Genomic DNA, 13,335 nt, shown 5'->3' on the forward strand with positions numbered 1-13,335 from the left:
CCAGGCAGCCCCTCCCTTGTTCCAACCCCTTGGTCAGACAGCGTCAGAGGCAATAAATGAAGCCTGTGGCACTTCAGTTTTGTTGGTTTAAAAAGAGAACGATGGTTTGTGGGGATTAAACTTCAAAATCAAAGGGATACAGCTGGTCATAAAATGCCAGCCTCTTGTCCAGACAACAAAGTCATGTTTGACAAGAAAAAATCTTGGGGTGTTGATGCTTCCCGCTCTGAGGAGAATCCCAATTGCACAGCAGCCTCTGAGCACTCCGGAAGGCGCTGGGGGACCTGCCTTATAACAGGCCCCTACCCTAGTCTTAGCAAAGTCCATGCCCTCAGGGGAGGCAGGGGACACCAGGGGCACTAGCCCTCGAGAGTCCTCATGCAGGTGAGAGACAAGAGCTGCGTGAGCATCACTGCCGACAGAGCTTATGGAAGGGCCTGGCCAGGCTGAGGACGTGCCTCTCCCACCCACCCGACCCCTCTCGACATGGAGATCTCTGTGCTCAGACATGAATGACCGGCAGCAACCTCCAGGTGGTTAAGGACATGTCCACACTAGGCCTTTTGGGACCGGGCCCCACTTCCTGCCTCACCTTCTGCCTTGGGTGAAGGGCTAATGTCAAGGTCATCGCCAAAATGAAAGTGGAGCATGCACGGAGCCCAGGCAGGGCTCCGCTCAGTTTCTACTCACAAAAGGAAGGCTTTGTTTCAGACAACCCAGCCTCCAGCACCCCCTTACCTGGGACCACGCCATTGGTGGCAATCGCACTCATGGAGATGGCCGTCAGCATCGTCTGCAAAAAGACAGGTGACCCTTTTAGAAGAGCACTTCTGAGGGCCGCCCAGCAATGAGAGCCCAGCAGCAGTCCTGGGCCAGAGCCCAGCAGGCCCAGCTGCCTGCTCCCAGTTTGATCACAAAAATGTTGCTGAGGAACCAGCAGGCAGAGCTTCAGACAGGACTGCAGCCCCAACCCCGCGTTCTCTCCCACTGATCTCCCAAAACTGAGCTCCCACAGCTTTCCCAGAAAACACTTGACTCAGGACCCCGTCCAGCGCTGAAGGGCCAGCTTCTACCTGGGTGCCTACCCGCCATGGAGTATAAGGTGCCCACCTGCTCCATGGGTTGGGGAGTAACTATTTTAGAACCTAAGGACCAGAAGGAACAGCCTGGAAAGCGAAGGCCCCCGTGACCACTGTGCCCTGGTTCCTGCTGGGCCGTGTCTGCCACCTGAGCAGGGCCCCACCCCACTATCCCGCTTTGTATCCTTTTCTGTGTGTGCCTGGCACTACTCCAGACACTTTCCGACTCTTAAACGTAAAAACCATGTTGTGACCCAGGGAGAATGCAGTGAGGCTGTTTAGGTCAGCGGTCATTAACCAGTGGTCTGCGGACCACTGCTGGTCCATGATGTCCGAAAGGTTGGCCGCCGCTGGTTTGAGTGACCACACCACAGCTCTGGGAAGCCCAGGGCAGCAGGGAAAGTGGCCTGAGAGGGGCCCGCGGACACCCACTCATCTGCATCGTTTGAATTCTTTAGACAGCCGTCTCCAGGTGACACAGGGTAACACAACAGCTGAATCACCCTCCTAACAATAAAGGAAGCAGGAAAACTCAGGGCCGGGAGGAGGCACTGAGGAGCATCCAGAGGTTAACGCAAAAGAGACTGTGTCCCTAACAGACAGGGACACAGGTGCGGAGGCCAAGTGGCAGGTCTGACATGCTGGGGTCAGGGCTCAACAAGTTACCAAGCATGTGTCCCTTCCTATAAACGGGCCCCTGAACATGTGCAGACAGTCCAACTGGAAGGGGACCAGGTCTAAGTGCAGGACTCCTGTGCGTCGTGACAGAGCCTGGTGAAAACCCTCGGTTGGCCCTGTATTTCTGCAGGTGCAACTAAATCAGACTCCCTGGGGCTGTTTGGACAGCCTGGTCACAGCCCCCAGGCCACACCCAGTGATCACACCAGCCCTGGTGAGGCCCAGGGACAGATCCACGTGGTCAACCTTAAGAGAGAGAGCAGTGGACTGGGGAGAGCCCACATTTGTCCACATGGTCAGGTCCCTGGAGTCCAGTTGCCACTGCCCCAAACCCAGAAACAGCCTCGGCCACTCACGCAGGTGCAACACATGAACACGATGAGGAAGGACTCCAGGACGCCGGCCACGCCCACAATCCACGTCAGGCGCAGGAAGAGGATCACGCCGAGGATGTTCTGCAGACAGGGCAGGTAGACTCCGATGAAGGTGCCCATGCCTGGGTTCTGAGAGAGAGAACAGCTGTTCCAGGGAGGCCAACCTCAGCGCCTTCCCTGGGGACCCCTCCTCTGGGAGCCCTGGCTACACCCTCAGGCCCCAGACAGAGGTCCCAGGAACAGGAGGACAAGGAAAGGAACTGACGAGGGCGGAAAGCTTCAGCTGCCTGGACCTGGGAAAATGGTTGAGGGGAACCACACCCCAAAATGAATGGAAGCTCCAGGAGATTCCAGAGCAGGACCCTGGCTGCCTAGGAGCAGGGTGGTCTTCTGAGGCTGGGCCTCCCTCCTCTGTGAGGGCAATGGCAGGGTGGTGGGAAAGTTTGGGAAAAGATGGGAGCAAAAGCCTCCAGGCTCTGTGTATCACGACTGCAGCTCTGGGTTCCAGACCCTCAGGAGACCACAATATGAGGAGAAGTGAGGGCCATGGAGGATGAGACGGTCATGCTCCCTAAAACCACAGAAGGCGCAAGGACACCAACTCCAGGCAGATAACAGCAATGACTCAATCCACATGGAGGAGGAGATCAGGGGGCACCATCGAGAGTTCAGAGAACTGGCTGCCTGGGCACACTCCTTCCCCCACGTCCACAACTGCAGATACGGAAACAGGGCAGGGGTGCTGCTGGACACAGGTAACTGCGGGACGTGCAGTGCCGGGAGGGCCTGGTGGAAATGTCTGCTCTGATCCTGGAAAGACTGTGCGATATGCAGACCGGCCCAGAGAACAGGGTGGTGACATGGCCAGGAGCCTGCTGGCCAGCCCTACACCCACCACAGAGGACAGATAAGTCTGTGACCTGGGGTGACAGCCAGTGTGACCACACAGTCAGGCAGCACACTTGGGATTTCGGGACATCTGGGTGCAAAGACAAGATGCTGTTTCATGGAGAAAATATCCTGAATTTTAAAAAACACACAAAACACCTGATAAGCTTTCCTGTGAATGACAAGGCTGGTGGAAAACAAGGACACAGCCCAGCTCATGTGGCAGCTCAGAGAGGGGCTGCCGCCCCGGGACACATCCCAGCCCCAGGGAGGTGGCTGGAGGGCAAACGCCCAAGGAGAGGGGGCTGATCCCCCATTAAAGAAAGCAGATGGGCTCCTCGGGTGAAAACGGAGCTGCTGACAGACAGGAACACCTGCCACTTAGTGCAGGCAGCCCACAGAGCTGCCAGATGCCAGGGCCCTGGGGAGGATGAGCTGAGAGCAGCCAGGGAGGGAAGCCAGGGTCCGAAAGCCTCACGGACTCACCCTGCGTCCTGACTCAGGCAGCTCCTTTAACATCTGGCCTGAGCTCCAGCGCACCCCTCCCAAGCCGCCCACCCACGGGATAACTGTGCTTTTTGTGTAAATAAAAGGATTTCTGCATCTTACACACAGAGTGGGAGCATTTCAATTGTATAAAAATGAGAATGGAAATGCAGTGACAACCATCCTGGACTAACTGCTGGCTTCTATTTTATAATCTCAGTGAACATATGAAGAGATCAATAAACCACCACAGGAAGCTAAGCAAACCCTGCAGCCAGAGCCGCTGGGACTCCAGGCCTCACGTGGGCCCCGCCCGCCCGGAGCCAGTTCTGTGCCCAGCGGCTGACATGGTCCTGAGTCACCCTGGAAGGGCACAGCGGCCTTCAGTTCTCTCATAAAAGGCAGCTTTGAAGGATCACCCAACCGGCTCCGAGGCCCTGGAGATGAAGCCTTGGGGGAACACACACCCATCTCTGGGAACAAGCTCCTGTGTCAGGTTGGTCAGAGGGACAATAAGGGGCAGCCCCCACCTCCCTTCCCCCGGGACCCTCAGTCCTAAGCAGGGCGACTAGATTCATCCCAACTGAAACCTGCCCACCTGGCTACACAGTCCTGCTGAGGGTCACGGGGTGGCTGTCCCTCCTGTGACTGAAACCCAATCCTGTTCTAGATCCCGACCTGGCAGTAGGTGCAAACCACGGACTTGTTCAGATCCACCAGGCTGAAAACCGAGATCACATCTCTACCAAACCTTCACAAGGGGTCTGGCTGCATTTCTGTCTGTGCCAGGAGGACACCTGCGACCCCAAGGCTGCGCCACGCGGCCTAAAAGGAGCTGCAGCACAGGCGGAGGCCCAGGTGGTGCCACACACTGAGGTTGAGGATTACAGCAACATTCAGACCCAGGTCTCTGCGGAAAGCGTGTTTCCCTGAGCAGATGGACGGCTCCATGAAAACACCAGCTCCAGCCAAAACCGGTTTGGCTCAGTGGATAGAGCGTCGGCCTGCGGACTGAAGGGTCCCAGGTTCGATTCCGGTCAAGGGCATGTAACTTGGTTGCGGGCACATCCCTAGTAGGAGGTGTGCAAGAGGCAGCTGATTGATGTTTCTCTCTCATCGATGTTTCTAACTCTCTATCCCTCTTCCTTCCTCTCTGTAAAAAACCAATAAAATATATTTAAAAAAAAAAGAAAACACCAGCTCCAGCAGACAGAGGGACAGACGTGTGCCGTGTGCTCGGACAGCTGGGCTCCTGCAGTGAAGCCACAGGCAGTGCCCAGAGCATTCATCCGAAGCTATAACCTTCCACATAGCATCACCTGGGGTCAGTGTCCCGTGTCCCTTGCCTTGGGGGAGGGGGGTGGCTCCATGAACAGCCAAGGTGGCCACAGGCTCCCAAGGAGCCAGGAAAATCATGGCAGGGGGACCAGGAAAGGTGCACCCAGACACACCTCTGCTGCAGAGGCCACTGCCCTGTGCCTAGGAAGGTCAACATGGCTGGACACAGAGGCCACCTCTCATGTCCCATGTCCCCCATCTAATACTTCCATCCTGAACAAGCAGCTCTTCTGGAACACAAGGAGCCAATGCCCTCAAGTGTCAGGAACCCGTGTTAATCCTGCTGGGTTTACAGTCCGAGGGCGGAGAAAAGAGGCCTTGGCTCGGAGCCCAAGGGGACCAAGGTCAGGCCAGACACAGGCACAGAGAGGCACTTGGAGGGGGAGGGAGCGAGGCCGTGTGGACACTGGCTCCCGGCACCTCCGCCCCAGCACTGGCCCAATGGGCAGGTGGACACTGGGGTGGGGAAGAGATGGGCAGAAAGGCAGCTGTCAAGCCCCCTCCCACTCTGTCCCAGCTCAGCACTGTGGGGTCACCCAGCCGTCCCACCCAGCTGGCAGAACACTGCAGAAAGTGCCAGACAGCCTTCTGTCCTGCTCGACAGGGCACAGCCCCATTCACAAGCCCCTCCCTTCAGGACTCAGCGTCCTTCCCATGGTGTTCTCAGAGCCAATGGGGGTGGGGGGTGGGGGGGAGAATCACCATTTAAAATAGAGAAAAGCCAATTTCCACCCTTTGCGAGCCATCTGTAATAAAGTGAACAGAAGAGAACTATTGCCAAGACTTGGGAAACACCCTTTCTGTCAGTTTCAGAGGCAGGAAGAGAGATGGCACGTCAGGACCTCTGGAAGCTGCGGCCTGCTCTGCAGGGACGCCTCTGGTGGTTACATATTTTTAATTTTTAGTTTGAATCTATTGCAAGAGAATTTAAAAAGTAAAGGGAAGTGAGAAGAAACGAATAATCACTCGTCATTCTCCCATAGAAAGACCCTCAATTGTGGCTTCATCTGCACCCATATACTAGTAAACATCGCCCTAAGCAGTGAAAACTGCGTTTGGCTGTTCTGTCCTGGAGCCACGCACAACCCACCAGCCCTCAAGGGGTGTCTACATGGTTCCCAAGTGGATCTTTCACATTCTCCCCAAGAAACTCTTTCTGCATGAATCCTCATGGCAGCAGATCTGCTTATTTTTTTAGGATTCCTAGAAATATTCCCTAAGAAATAAAATTCCTAGGAAAATTGTTAAGAGACCAACTGTCCCATCATTGAAAAACCAAGGGAAGGAGTGGAGGCCCCTCGGGGTCCTGGGAGGTCCGGGGGGTACAGGGGGCTGGTACCTTGACCTCGCGCCTTCGGCTTTCCTCGGCCTCCTCGTGCTCCACCACGCCCTGGCTCAGGTTGGTATAGTTGGCCAGCTTGTTGAGGAGTGAGGACACCATGGGGTTACTGTCCATTTCCTCCTGTTTGGAACCAAGATATAAAATAAGTCACCCAGATCCCAAAATAAAACACTCCCAAACCGACCAGGTCAACCACCCAGCAGGGATTCTGCTGTGTGGACACTCCAGGAAGCCTATTTCCAGGGCCATCTGGAGCCCAGCTCGGCCCCTGGTCCTGAAGCCCACAAATCTAAAATGCGACAGCCAACCCCGGTCACAACAGGTCTGAAGTCAGGGGTCAGGGGCCAGAGGTCAGGCTCCAGGACATGTTGAACAGGGCCACCCACCAGTGAGGGAGATCAGGGTTTCCAAGATGGCCCAGGATTCAGCCTCTCTAAGCCCTCACGGGGAGGTGTCGGCCAAAGGGGCACATGGTGTAAGGGCTGTGGGACAGGGGCGACCACCAGCTTCCCCTCCACACGGTATCCAATCAGGCGGCCCAGCCCCTCAGTCCACTCTTAGACAGGAGGTCACGAGACCACGACCTCTTTACTTATCCAAGTCACAGCTACTACACTGACCCCTGCTTCTTGCAGGAGAAAGTGCAACTTACCTCAAAAAGTGCCATGTTCTTTCCTTCAAAGAAACTCTCTCGCTCCATGTCGCCATTGTTAATGATGGGGCTGCTCTCTCTCGACTGTCCATCTCCTGCTGGGAAACAGCTCGGGTCAGTTTCAGGAGCTGATAGGAGGTGGAGGCCACAGGGAACCAGGGGAGCGGCGGGCCAGGGGCTGGGGGGCGGGGTTCCAGAGACGATGGAAACCCACAGCTGAGATGAGCCAAGCACAGGGCACTGTGGACAGAGCAGGTGCTGATGAGCGGCTCTGAGAGCCACATGTGGCCAGTCTTCCTTCTCTGGGACACAGACATGCCGGTGACCTGCCAACACCACACTCTGCTGGAGACCCCCACCCAGCGAGCCTACGAGGGTCCCAGCCCCCTGCTCCGGCTGCCGAGAAGTGAGGAGCCAGGACGGGACAGTGACCGCTGCACCAGAATGCTGCCAAGCCAGGCGTCCTGGGTCTCCCTCAGCGCGCGGGTCCTGAGCGGCCCAGGGCAGGACCGGGCTCCCGTCCACCATGAAGGTGCGATAGGCCAGAGCCCGGGTGACCCTCAGCCAATACAACACAGCGAACCATGGAGCCACTCAGCAGCCAGGGAAAGTCCTTGGCAAACAGGGGAGCGAGGGTCCCATCCCTGCCAACCCGAAACCCAGGCAGGAAAGGCAGTGCAGGAGAATCAGATCACTGTGTTCCCCCCCTTCCGTCCCCCCCCCACAAGACCCCTGTGTCCCCCCACACACACACATCGATCCCCACGTGGGGAATTCACACCTACCCGGCTGCACTTTCTCAGCCACTGCCCCCAGATATTCAGTGAAACATGAGCTGGATGCCTCGGGGGCTCAGGCTCAGTTACAGGACCCCCTACAGAAGGGCTCCCCCATCACCCAGACAATAGCCTGACTTTGAGGGAACAGTCCATGTGCCCAGCAGGCGGTGTACCTCCGGGGCTTAAGGCCCCAGGCACTGGGCCAGGATGCCTCCGCCCAGTCTGCCAAGAGGACAGAGCGGTCAGCAAGCTGGGCACACAGGCTGGGGGGAAGGCATCCTGGTGCAAGATAAGCCCAGAGAGTCTGATGCAGAGCGCCCCCATACCCTCCCTCCACACAGGGGTGGCCTCTCTGCCCTGAAGCCAAAAACACTGCTTGTTGCTTCAGAAGAAAACAGAAAGGGGTCAGGACAAGAAAACCTCACCTACAGTGAGGGGCAAGCAGGCCGGATCATGACCATGGGGAAGCCAAGGTCATGGCCACACTGCCTGGGCCCTGCCTGCAGGCGCAGTGCCACCCTGGACCCCTTACCCCCCACAAAGGCTGGAACCCCCCACCCAGGGCCTGGATGCAGCAGAGCTCCCAGGCCCACGGCCAGCCAGGGAGGGACGGCAACCGCCTCTCACCTACTTCCCTAGGACAACAGGCGGCTTGAGAACCCAACACATGAAGCCTGTCCACCTCAGAGGAAAGAGGCCAGAGAAAGCGACGCCAGTCTGGCCTCACTCCACTGTGCACCCCGGGCCAGAGGACGACAGGCAGTGGGAGGCAGACGCCTGGCCTGGGGTGCTGCTGCCGGGAAGGGAGGGGACCCACAGCAGGCACTGGCTTCTGGCAAGCACCACTTCTACGCCCCTCCCTACCATTAACCGGATGCTTTCAGACCAAACATACAGCTCTTTCTATAAGGATAAACCGGCTCAACAACCCAATGGCCCATTAGTGGGAGTTTAGTGTTAAATATGGCTCACTACGCAATAAAACTGCACTTATTTTTTAAAACATGGGGCTGCATGTGTGACGAATGCCCGTGTATCTGATGAAGAGAGGGTAAGGACTGCGGCCTCTGAAAGGGCAGCTTGGGGTCAAGTGGGGCTCACGGCGGGGCTGGGATTGCAGACAATAACTTCTTTGTGTTGTTGTGACCTTTTAAAGGTCCCTATTGGGGAGGAGGTGCTCAGCCTTCTGATCAGAAACGTCAAGTCCCAATCCCTTTTGGGTCCCACAGACTCTGTGCTTCACCCAAACTCCTGGGGACAAATATCTAAAATATAACTCCTGACAACGGGCCTGTAAGTTCCAGTAACGTGAAAACGCTCGTGTAGACAAGGGCCACAAGGAGACAGCTGGTGAGTTGTTTTGACAGCACTCCAAATCCTGACGGGTCACCTACAGTCCCCCAGCTGTTCAGGGCAGATCCTGCCATGGGTGTCGGGAACCGCAACATAGGACACGGCCCACAGGTGGCCATCTCGGACCCCTGCCTCCATGGCTAGTCTGCCAGGACAGCCTGACCCAGGTCCCCAGCTCACCGCAGCCAGGGCACAGCCACCAGAGAGTCACCATCAGCACATTTTCTGGGAATACCGATTTTACTTTTCTAGATAAGTAAGGACTGATGGCTGACAGCACAGTCCTGACAGTGTTTCTGGAGTGAACACTAGGTGCAAAGGGCTGTCTAGACCAGCCTCTGTCTAAAGCAGTGGTGGGGAACGTCCGGCCCGCAAGGCCCACACAATCATGTGGTCTGGCCCTGCCAAGGCCCTGCCAAGGCATTAGGGATGAGGTAATTAAATGACCAAATATAGCAGCTAAAAGGACCTAAATAGACAATTTTCAAAAGAAGACATAAAGAAGGCCAAGAGACGTATGAAAATATGCTCAAAGTCACCAATCATCTGAGAGACGCAAATCAAAACAACAATGCGGTACCATCTCACACCTGTCACAATGGCTATCACCAACAAATCAACAAACGACAAGTGCTGGGGAGGATGCGGAGAAAAAGGACGGGAATGCAGACTGGTGCAGCCACTGTGGAAAACAATATGGCGTTTCCTCAAAAAGTTAAAAATGGAACTTCCATTTGACCCAGTGATCCCACTTCCAGGACTATATCCCAAGAAAACAGAAACACCAATCAGAAAGGATATATGCACCCCTATGTTCATAGCAGCACAATTGACAATAGCTAAGATTTGGAAACAGCCTAAGTGCCCATCAGCAGATGAGTGGATTAGAAAACTGTGGTACATCGACACAATGGAATACTACGCTGCGGTAAAAAGGAAGGTATTCTTACCATTTGCAACAGCATGGATGGAACTGGAGAGCATTATGCTAAGTGAAATAAGCCAGTCAGAGAAAGATAAATATCACATGATCTCACTCATTTGTGGAATACTATGAACAACATAAACTGATGACCAAAAATAGAACCAGAGTCATAGACACATCTAACAGACTGTCCAACCTATGAGGGAAGGCGGGGGGCGGGAGGGGGGGGGGCGCGCGCGTGTTAAGTGATCAACCAAAGGACTTGTATGCATGCAAGTGAGCATAACCAATGGACACAGATGGGGGAGGGGGGGACGGACATGGTGGGGGGTGGGGGCGGTCGGGGAGAGGTCAATGGGGGAAAAGGGAGACTTATGTAATACTTTAAACAATAAAGAATTTAAATTAAAAAATACAGACAGTCCTCAGGTTATGTTGGACTCGATGTACGTTGTTTTGTGGTTACGTCGCCAGCTCCCATTTATTTATAAAAAAAAAGTTCAATGTATGTACATATGTGCTTTATGTTTTTTTTTTATTTACCATAAGTAAAGGTCAGGAATTGTTATCTTTCTTTTTAATTTTTTTTTTTTACTGTTTCACTTCATTACTGCTGTGTATGTGCTCCATGTGAGTGATGTAGGTGCTTATGTAGGTGGGTTCCGACTTACGGCGAAAATCGCGTTACGTTGAGCTGTAGGAACGGATATCTGACGTAACCCGAGGACCTACTGTATAGCAGGCTAATTTTTAAGTTGATAATTTTGTATGGCCCGCGAATGATATTATAAATAATATCCAAATGGCCCTTAGCAGAAAAAGGTTCCTCACCCCTGGTCTAGAGAATACTTGGGCCAGGCCCTGACATGGTTGCCCAGCACCCAAGGTGCCCGGGGGGAGAAAGAGAGAGAGGGAAGGAGGGGGGGTGGGAGGGAGGAGGGGATGCACCCAGTTTTAGGTTCTCCCTCTGACGAGCCAGCCTGGCCCCACAACCTTGGGCGAAGTCGGGCTCCTGGGTTCCGTGCTTCTTGTCCCTGGGGAAAGGTGGCCGACATGGAAAGGGCCTTGCAGCTCAGCTCAGGCCGGCAGCTCCCGGAGTGTCCCCGGGCGCCCGAGAGGTCCACTCTCACTCAGCTCACTGCCAGACACAGCCCCGTGCTGTGCTGGGAAAGCACAGGCTAGTAGTCACGGCTCTTGGGACTTGTTTGCAAGTCAACACCGTCTATCTGGCCCCCCTGCCAGCCGCACAGGCAGAATCCTGCGCACCCAGAAGCTCCGAGTACTTAACCTGAGACCCCGATGTCTTTCCCAGGCATCTGACGCTCACGGAGCAGGAGGCTCACAGACATGCCGTCAAACAGGCGCTAAAACACCCCACCTGTTTGCTGTGACAAGGAACACCTAAGACAAGGCATCCTGACAGAGGCCTTGGAAACGAAACAGGTAAGAAGTGTCCCTAGGGCTCCCGTGGGAGCAGAAGAGAAAGGACATCTGTCACGACGTATGCGAGGTGGGCATCTGGTGACTCGTTTACACTGTAGATGAGCCTGGCACAGAGACGGAAACCTGGTGAAGTAACCACACTGAACAAAGACTGGGGCAGGCATGAGCCGCCGGGTACACAGGCAGCCAGGGCGCCAGGGGCCACAGGCCGGAGACGAACTGCAGACCCAGTAGCTGCTTGCCCCCTTTTCTCAAGTTACCAAAAAGTAAACAAACGTAGCAGTAGGTGCCCTCAGTATTGGGGTGAATCCCTCCCATCTGGAGATGGCCCCCATGTTTATGACCAACCGCATTTCCTCTTGTCACCCGAGGCATAAACCACAACTTCAGGCTGTCCTGTGAAGTGAGTACATTTCCCCTCATTTCTGAGAAGTGCCCACTTAGCCCTCAGGCGTGCCCAGCAGAACGGACGACCCATCAGGAGACAGGAGACGAGAAGCGTCTATGCAGGGTGCACACCGAGCTGGAGTGTGACCCAAACCCACCCGGCCAGGAGACCAGGACAGAGGCCCTTGATAGTGTCCGCGGTCACATGGCCCCCTCTCCCTGCTGCCCCCCCCGCCAAGCACAGAGCAGCAGCTCCCCCAGTAGGAAGTGTGACTACTTCTCCTCATCTCCGCTGCAGTCAAGACACCCCCCGTAAAAATCAAATGCTTTGACGTGAGGGACTCACCTACATCTCCATTCACACAGCACCCAAATGGTTCTTTGATTTCCCCGGACTATTTGTACTTCTGAATACACTCAAATTTTGTTCTATATTTTTAAAGGAGGGTCAGGTTACAATTAAAGTTTGAACAAAGGAAACTGGGCCCTAATGACCCCCAGGGCCTGATCCTTTCCCACACATGGAGCTCAGAGGGCAGAGCAGGCCTCCAACCCTCTCCCACTCCCCAGACACAGCGCTGCCAGGCCGGCCGAAGCTCCTCTAGCCGAGACGCACCTGAGTTTTGGAAAGGCCACTCACCTGGGCTCACACCCGCTTCGTAATTCTGCTCATTCATGATGAAGGACTGAGGACAAGCCTGAGCAGAGAAACCCTGGGATGCAGGTGCTGCAGGGGGTAGGCCAGGCGCCCAGGCGTCCTCCTGGGCGGGACCCACCGGGCACACAGCCCCCAGGCTCAGGTGCCCTTGCTGCACGGTGGTGGCCCCTAATGGCCGGATGAAGTGGAAGGCCGTGTGAAGAGGGAGGGCCCCACAGCAGGATCAGGTGTCCTGGGCCAAGCAGGACAAGGGCAGGCCCCACGCCTGCTGTCCCCAGGCAGGAGCGCTCTCAGCAGATGCCCCGGGCATGGTTAATCTGCTCTAATGGAGGAGCCAGTGTCTGCAGTCTGATGTTTAATCACAGTTATGGCCCAGAGGTCAGGGATTAACCTCAAAGCATCCCCCAACAACACTCCCTCTCCTTGCCCAAAGATAACCCGTTTCTGACTCACCTCAGCATCTGAGGACTGAAAATGCACACCAGCCTCACCATTACAAAAATGATTTTAAAATCGGTTGCTTTTACAATCTAGATGTAACTACCTGCTTATCGCACAGAAAAATACTGCACTAATGCGGAAGGTCACAGCTCATGCGAGTCCTCTCTCCAAAGCTGAGACACAAGGACATGTTATAGCTGTTCAGTCACTCGGCATAAAGAGCAGGCGGGATTCCAATTCCTTAAGGTGACATGTGGTGGTGGCGGCGGGTTTACAGATACAGAGCCCGGCCCAGAGAGACTCCCCCAAAACCAACCCCCCCTCCGTGGCTTGGTACTGGTTCCTCTTATCACTGAGAAAACAGACGAGTTAGATTTTAAAACAGACCCTTCAGCCAATCAAACCTGCAGCAGAACCAGTGGGCATGAGTTTCACCGAGCTCCCCTACCAGTCTCACCAGGAAACACCACCAGCCGGACTGGGTGGCACTGGGGGTGGCAGGGTGGCCCTGG

At 55.2% G+C, this 13,335-nt stretch overlaps 1 protein-coding gene across 7 annotated transcripts in view; it reads right to left on the reverse strand.

Moving 5' to 3' along the window:
• SLC12A7 (solute carrier family 12 member 7) overlaps positions 1-13,335 on the reverse strand; it is an 82,989-nt gene that overhangs the window by 23,906 nt on the left and 45,748 nt on the right. For 5 of the 7 annotated variants that reach the window (XR_013961296.1, XM_080681841.1, XM_080681838.1 and 2 more), the window contains exons 2-5: positions 6,838-6,932; positions 6,183-6,305; positions 2,114-2,260; positions 739-793 (exon numbers count right to left, since the gene is read on the reverse strand). Coding sequence is in view for 6 of the 7 variants with exons in the window: in XM_080681841.1 (XP_080537967.1) it covers positions 739-793; positions 2,114-2,260; positions 6,183-6,305; positions 6,838-6,932 (420 nt within the window). In the remaining variant the exon portion in view is untranslated. Of the gene's footprint in view, positions 1-738; positions 794-2,113; positions 2,261-6,182; positions 6,306-6,837; positions 6,936-13,335 lie in introns of all 7 variants that reach the window. The other 2 variants (XM_080681840.1, XM_080681837.1) reach the window with 1 other exon arrangement.

Source organism: Plecotus auritus (assembly GCF_963455305.1).
Source record: "Plecotus auritus genome assembly, chromosome: 7".
Taxonomy (NCBI): Eukaryota; Metazoa; Chordata; class Mammalia; order Chiroptera; family Vespertilionidae; genus Plecotus; species Plecotus auritus.